Genomic DNA, 7,500 nt, shown 5'->3' with positions numbered 1-7,500 from the left:
GGCTCCTGCCGTCTTTAATAACGACCTTTTAAAGACCTTTTTTGAAAGCCAATCGCTCACAAATGCTACATCTCTTCCTTTAAACTATTCCATCTCGTCCAAAAACCGTGTTTTATAGATGTTAGTGACTTCGGCGCCCGAAAAAAAAACCCATTTGGAACCAGACACTTCCGGTTCAATTTTCCCCACCCCACGCAGGCAAAGGTCAAATTCCCCGCTCCCCTGGCACAGAAGATAGTCAAATGCCCGGGGTTTGCCCGGGGGGGGGGGGGGGGGGGATGTTGAAGTTTCGATTTGATTGGCGCATTATCAAGTTGTTCCGCGATTGCCAGTTGCCGGCAAAGGATGAGGAACTCTTTCTTCTGCACCAAAGTCCAAGTGTTTCTCTGCTTTGTTGCTGTTTTTGAGCCTGACAGGGAATCCATTTTGTTAGCCAGGGTGACTCGTCAACAAAATGACGATGTTGTTGTGGTCGTCACACATGTGACAGGCATGCACACTTATAGTTCACGTCTTATTTAGGACGCGAAACCATTTATACGGGGAAGTTCACGTCTTATTTAGGACGCGGAAAAAATAAGAACAGCCGAAAATTCAGTTCCAAGATAAGGCGCGACTTATGCAAGTCGCTTCTAAAATAAGACGCAAACGCTTGTTTTGTACCATTTATACGAGTAGTTTGCGTCTTATTTTCTCCCGTATAAATGGCCCAAATATCGGCGATCTTAGTACGAGAGCGATTCTGAAAATGACTTCAACGCGCATGCTCAGGACCGACAACTCGAAGTCGTATTTCAGACTAAAGATCTCGTTTCAAGATTTGTAGAAATACTAACAACATAAAAGTACTCAAAAAAACAAACAAACAAACTGTCTTCCTGTCTAACATCCTAATACACCTTTTTACCAGTTTGGAGGAGGCCATCTTTGATTCTGTTGATTTAGTGGATATATTATGGGATGCTCAGAAGGCAAATGCCATCCTGTTGGAGCAGTATAAGGGAATCTTTGCTGACGTCATGACATCATGCTATTTACCAATTGACTTTAAAAGGTTAAGGAACTTGTTAAACGTAGTTGAATTTCCAACTTTAAGCCTGTTAGCTTCGATAACGAGCCAGTTATTTGCCAAGTTTTAAAGCATGGTTACTCAGAGATTATCTGGCACATCGCGTTCAAATAATTTTCAAGAGATACCTCATTATGTAATGCACTTTCAATATTCAGTACTTTATTCTCGGCTGGATGATTGGAAAAAAGATAACCTTGTGCTAATGAGCCAAATAAATGGAAACAACGATCCCTCTATATCTGCTTTGAGTTCTTAAGTTCGCCCTTTCCCCCTTCACTTATTTGTAGCCTCAGAGCGGTTTTCAATTGAGTGTCGAAAGTAATTAGCGAATTGCTTTGGTTTTGCATAACTTCACTCAGTGATTGGTTCCAAGTTCTCGCGCCACTTTTTCCGGCAACCAATCAGAAGTGAAACGAAAACCAATCGTGGCTCGCACATGCACATTTTCCCGCGATTTGTGTCGGCTACGCGTAATTACTTCGAGGTTTAATTTGATTGGTTTAGTGGATTGTCTCCGTCCTTTTTGACTGGCCAAAGTAATTGCTTTGGTTTTGGTTTTACGACACTATTGAAACTCGCACTATCTGTTCATGCCATTGTTATGGCGAAATAAAATTCTACAAGTTCTGAATCGGTTGTCAGAACGACCTTGGTTACAACTGGTGGACGCGCCACCTAGAAAGTATCACCGACGATATATGCTCACAGAGATAGGAATCTTACTACTTACTGCAAGGCCATCAGCGTTTCTGGTTTGAGATAAGGCCTCATGGGTCATGTGTACCATCTGAGAAGCGAAGAGGAAAAAAAAAAAGAAGCGATTTCATTTCAACGATAACCACTAGCTAATGAGACAAAGTCAGATATGACCAAACATCACACAGCAATAAAAGTTGTGTATGGTGTCTGATCTGGACATGGAGTTATCAAATCAGAATTTCTTCAAGATTGCAGCATGCTTATTCCTGTTTCATGCATGCAAATAGCCCATTTCCGAGTTGCTGCATGCATCAGTTTCAAAGCGAGTCCTGGTGCACAACCATTCAAATGGAAATGAGTTGCGTATTCATGTGCAAATCAAACTCATTTCCCTTACAATAGTTGAGCACCAAGACTCATTTCGAAACCGAGACAAACAGCAACTCGGAAATGGCCCACTGAAACATGTCAAGCGCTTTTGTCACGCTATCCATCCCCTTCCCCTCCTTCCTCCTATTTGTGGGGAAGGAACGCGTGACGAAACCCCAAGAACGTCACCGTGGGAGGCTTGTTGAAATGCAACCCTGAAAAAAAGGAGCACGGCTTTCTTGCCTGCAGAAGGACACGCTACTTAGCAAGAAGTGGCGACACAAACATTTCGTGTTGCAATCATGAAGACTACAGTTATGACAATTGACCACTTTCGATACCTTACAATTCAGCTTGATAGAGAGGCTTAGAGGGCACAAACAAAAGAAATGAATTAACATGTTCTTTCAGTTTCGTTTGTTTGTGTCCTCTAAGCCTCCCTCGCTGCCAAGCTGAATTTTAATATATCGAAAGTGGCCTATTACCCTGATATGATTGATCGCACACTGCTCAGTCCGGACACCTCTTAACATGACACTTCTTCAGGAATGAATGGGCCCTTTGCAGGTTTGTGATCAAATGGTACAAAAACCGCCATACTGGAACGCAAATTGTGCACGGGACATCTAAAACAAAGCAAGTTAATCTATTGAACTCTCTTTGTTTTGTATATCCCAGTGGGCAATTTGCGTCTCAGTATGGCGGGTTTCGTACCATGTGATCACTAACTTGCAAAGGGTCCATCGATTCCCTCACACACTCCAAATGACGAAAGGAAGTTTTCAAAAGGTAAAAGAGCTTGTTACCCTAACTTCGGCAGGAATTCTAAGTTCTTCTAGAAGACGAGCAAGGGTGGTTCGATGTATCTGGTGATACTGATTTTCATCTGAAAAATAGAAAAAACAAAGACATCAGCGTCAGCACATCACTCAATCAAGCATTTCACTACTATTTTTCAAAAACCGAGTAATTTTCGCGCTTACCGTCTGTCTCCACAATCTGCATGACACGTAGCCTCGTCCTTGATTCCCAGAATGGAACCATGCGAAGAATACAGCTCAGTTGAAGGATCAGAAGAAAGGTGAAGTCATACGGACCAAGAATTAAACCTAATCGACGAAGACAAACAACAGGCTTTAAAACAAGATAGGCTCGATTGAATCTTTGCTGCAACAACTCCGTCTAAACAAGTCAAAGCTAGCTCAGTTTACCTTCTCCAACTTCAGTAGCATTCATTGGCCATACATCTTTAGATTAGAAAGAAAGAAGAACATTAATTAAAACAAGACTGAAGAAAAGAATACCATGTGCTTTTTTTCAGGCATAAATCTTGTAAATAGAGGATTGCATGGCCGCTTGGAGATACGAAATTTCTCTTCTCGTGTTGAAAAATATTTCACTCGTTCGATGCGCTCATTCGTGAAATATTTTTCGTAGAAATTTCGTATCTCCAAGCGGCCATGTAATATTTTGTTTATTATATAAACACCAACGAAATACTAAATCATTTCACGAAAGAAGCGATTTTTATATGTAACCATAGCAACAGCGGCCATGTAATATTTTGTTTATTATATAAACACCAACGAAATACTAAATCATTTCACGAAAGAAGCGATTTTTATATGTAACCATAGCAACAGCGATCTTTTCACGTGTGAAGATATCATGTTTTCGCGCGAAAGCTCACTTGGTATTTCATTGGTGTTTATATAATATTTATCCCAACAAATATCAGCACAACTGAAAAACGAGACATAAAGAGAAGCAAACACAAAAGGAACACAGTTTACCAATATATCCTCCCTTGCCAAGTGTGTTCTTGTCCAGCGCTGCAAAACTGCAATTAAATACGAATAAGTTTTGGTTTAAAAATGAAAAAGGAAAAAAAAAGACTGCGAAAAGACTGAAAAATGACGAAAACGATGACTACTGAACCTACTTTCTGGCTATGCAAACATTTTTGCCCATTAAAACAGCATCCTGCGAACACATAATCAAAGAACAATTTCGAATTCGAAACACTTCTACTCCAGTTACACAGTCAGCTGTATTCTACACAAAAGGAAAGAATCAAAGGAATCCATTTCACCTTGATAATTCCAACGTAATCTTTCAATGATAATGTCTGCTCTCCGGGCTTGAGTAAAGAAAAAACATTAAAAATGATGAAAACAAAAAAAGGTAACAAGGCCTCCCCTCAAAATCCCTCGTGTGGTCACTCTTGTTTTTTTCAAAGCAGGAATTCCTTCAGCGACTGCTAGAACTGTACTGTCGCGGTTAAGGACTGCAACCTCAAACCTGCTCATCCCTGCCTTATATTCCTCCTTTGAAGATCCTGACTTTACCAATTCTAATGGCCAAGCAGCCAAGAGTCACTTTTGCTCATTAGAAGAGTATCCGAACTAGAAAGCGGAAAGTCGAAGGTGGAAGCGCTCGGATTTTTTTCAGGTACCCCCGAATTACTATCGTTAAGAAAACGCATTTCAAGGTACCAGTAGCTCAGTGCAAAAGCATCCGAACAAGTAATCCGAAGATCATAGATTTGACTCCTGTTAGAAACAGTAGGCTTATTTTCCGAGTCACCATTGCCAGTCAGCTCTTTACTTTTAAGGCCTCGATTGCTGTGAAGAATTTTAGAACACGCGAAAAACAAAACCAACTCGCAACTTACATGGGTTCTGAGTGGTGGAAGCTGCAACTGCACACTACGTTGCATTTCATCTGGTAAGAAAAAGCAAAATGCGACATCATGACATTTACTACAGCAGCAGTGGGATTGGAATTAAGAGAAAAGGCCATAGTTTGGTCAGGCTTATGGAACGGGATGTCAGTCTTGTAAAAGGGCGCGCGGTCTAACGCTCTGGTCTCTCACAATAGCTGGGGAAAAGTGCTGCCTTCACATGATAGAGTGGTTTTCAGTTGATCGTCGAAAGTAATTAACGAGTTGCATTGGTATTTCATTACTTCACTCAGTGATTGGTTCAAAGTTCTCGCGCCATTTTGTCAACCAATCACAAGTGAAACCAAAACCAATCGTGGCTCGCGTGTGCACATTTCCCCGCGCTTTGTGTCGGCTACGTGTCATTAGGTCGAGTTTTGATTGGTTTACTGGATTGTCTCCGTCCTTTTTGATTGGCCAAAGTAATTACTTTGGTTTTGGTTTTACGACACTCGATTGAAACTCGCTTTATCTCTGTTATGCTCGGATAAGGTCAATAAACAGGGAAGCAGTGTGGCTCAGTGGTTAAGGCGCCCGCAAAGAAGGAAACATTGTTTGCGGAAGTAAGTGTTTCCTCGTTTGCGGGCGCCTTTACGGCGCTTGCCTTGAGATCCGGAGATCCCAGGTTCAAGACCTGTTCTGAGAACTCGTTGAATTTGATCCTAGCCGCAGTCCCTGGTTCGACTCTACGGTTGCACTTGTAAATAGCTAACTGAATGCCTTTGGCCAGTTGGGATTTTTAACAGTTGTTATAATTGCTGTTGTTCTGTTCTCACGTTTCTTTGACTGCTTCACTGGCCCCTGATAGTAGAAAAATCTATTTTAAAAGGTGACGGTGGACGTTACCAGTGTCAGATTGGACTTCAAGAAGCCGGACACGACCAAGACGACGGCCAGAAGGTGCTGAAGCAGGGCGGAAAGAGGCGCCCTGACTGAAGGCATGACCTCGTCAGTCTAGGGCCTAAATGACGGAGAAGGGATCGAGATGGATTCCTATCTCCCGAGTGAATTGACGCTGGATATGGATGTGGTCTACGAATAGAAACGACTGATTGAAAGAAGGACGTTTATAGTACTACGACATCTTGTCATTGCCATACATATACAGTGAAATGACCACTCCCCATAGGGGCTTTTCAGGGCCAATAAACAATATCTCGACAGAACAGGACATTCAACAACAACTGTTAAGAATCCCAACTGGCCGGAGGCAAGCTAGTTGGCTATTTACAAGTGCAATTGATAAGTTGAACCAGGGACTACCAGGAACAAATTCAACCAGTGGCCACAACGCGTCTTGAACCCGGGATCCCCGGATCTCAAGGCAAGCGTCCTAACCACTGGGTCACACTGCCACTTTGAAGAACACACACACGGTTGGAAAATAGCAGGGAATGGTGCTTCCACATGCACTGTGATAACAACGGATCACATGCCACCTCAACTGTATAATCTTTGTAAACATACTACCACCAACTTGCTGCATAAACGAGTTTTCACTCACGTGACCAGTAACCTAGTTTTTCCATCGAGCCAAAGGAAAATGTTTCATTTGCGTGATAATAGAGCTCAATTCCCAGAAGATTGGTTAAGCACATCAACATGGCTGCCGTTCTATCCTTTAGGAGCACCAACACGGCTGCCGTGACGTCACGTGAAAACACTCTATAGTCCTTTACAAACGCAATAATGCGAATTGAATTTTCCTTAAGATGCGCGAGTAACGTTAGAGCGAAGCTAGAAGTAACGTTTAAATAAACAACACCTTGTCTGTTCCCTCTCATCCAAGGAAATCGATTTTTTTTCTTGAACACTCCACGAGAAAAATTATCGATAGGCAGCTCATGATCATAAAAACCTATGAACAACGAAGATTGATAACAATAAGCTAAGTAAAAAAATAATAAAAGGAAACTGTAAGGGAAGAATGCATCAGGAGAAGACGTAGTTATCATAGTGTTAAACGCAAATTGACCTCATTCAAAGAAACTTCTGCAATGATTTGGTTGTGCCGCATGACCTCGCTTGGTGATTGGCTTAAAATTCTCGCGCCATATTTTCATCCAATCAAACAATCGTGAGTTGCCTGTAGGCATTTTCCCGCCCTTGGCGCCGCGTGAACGGATATATTTTTCTGCTCTGATTAGCTTGTTTCATTGTGAGGCTGTTGCGACGGATCGAAATCAGAGAGTTAAAAATAGGACAACGTATCTTGAGAAATAATCGTTCAGCACGTGCCGCACGCATTTTTGTGGTACTCTGCATAACAAAGACGTGAAATCATCCTCAAGGACAACGTGAGCACATAAATGTAAACCTTACATTATCTATTTTTTATCTTCAGCTCCTTGAAAAAGTCTGCTTACGAGCCAAGTGGCCCAACACGCCGGACCCTATCCCCTGTTTCCGAAGCATGAAGCGACTACGAGTATTTCTACTCCCCCCTCCTCCTGGATGGGATGCTAATCCTTCGCAGAGCTATCCCAAGCATTAAATTCGCCGGCATCCACTTATACCCCTGGGTGGAGAGAGGCACCGTGAGAGTAAAGTGTCTTGCCCAAGAACACAACACAATGTCCGCTGGCCAGGGCCACCGCGCCTCCCACCAGCTCTTTGAACCAAATTATTGTTAGGATTC

At 42.3% G+C, this 7,500-nt stretch overlaps 1 protein-coding gene across 3 annotated transcripts in view; it reads right to left on the bottom strand.

Annotated features, from left to right (window-relative positions):
- The window catches only part of LOC137977786 (solute carrier family 12 member 9-like), a 51,975-nt gene that overhangs the window by 4,378 nt on the left and 40,097 nt on the right, over nucleotides 1–7,500 (bottom strand). For all 3 annotated transcript variants that reach the window (XM_068825120.1, XM_068825118.1, XM_068825119.1), the window contains 9 exons: nucleotides 6,628–6,720; nucleotides 4,815–4,864; nucleotides 4,233–4,280; nucleotides 4,083–4,123; nucleotides 3,934–3,980; nucleotides 3,352–3,387; nucleotides 3,124–3,249; nucleotides 2,947–3,026; nucleotides 1,803–1,859 (listed from right to left, as the gene is read on the bottom strand). In XM_068825120.1, the coding sequence (XP_068681221.1) occupies nucleotides 1,803–1,859; nucleotides 2,947–3,026; nucleotides 3,124–3,249; nucleotides 3,352–3,387; nucleotides 3,934–3,980; nucleotides 4,083–4,123; nucleotides 4,233–4,280; nucleotides 4,815–4,864; nucleotides 6,628–6,720 (578 nt within the window). The remainder of the gene's footprint in view (nucleotides 1–1,802; nucleotides 1,860–2,946; nucleotides 3,027–3,123; nucleotides 3,250–3,351; nucleotides 3,388–3,933; nucleotides 3,981–4,082; nucleotides 4,124–4,232; nucleotides 4,281–4,814; nucleotides 4,865–6,627; nucleotides 6,721–7,500) is intronic.

This window comes from Montipora foliosa, chromosome 11, assembly GCF_036669935.1.
Source record: "Montipora foliosa isolate CH-2021 chromosome 11, ASM3666993v2, whole genome shotgun sequence".
NCBI classification, from domain to species: Eukaryota; Metazoa; Cnidaria; class Anthozoa; order Scleractinia; family Acroporidae; genus Montipora; species Montipora foliosa.
Note: the sequence above shows the minus strand (reverse complement) of the source record. Positions and strands in the feature narration are given on the sequence as shown.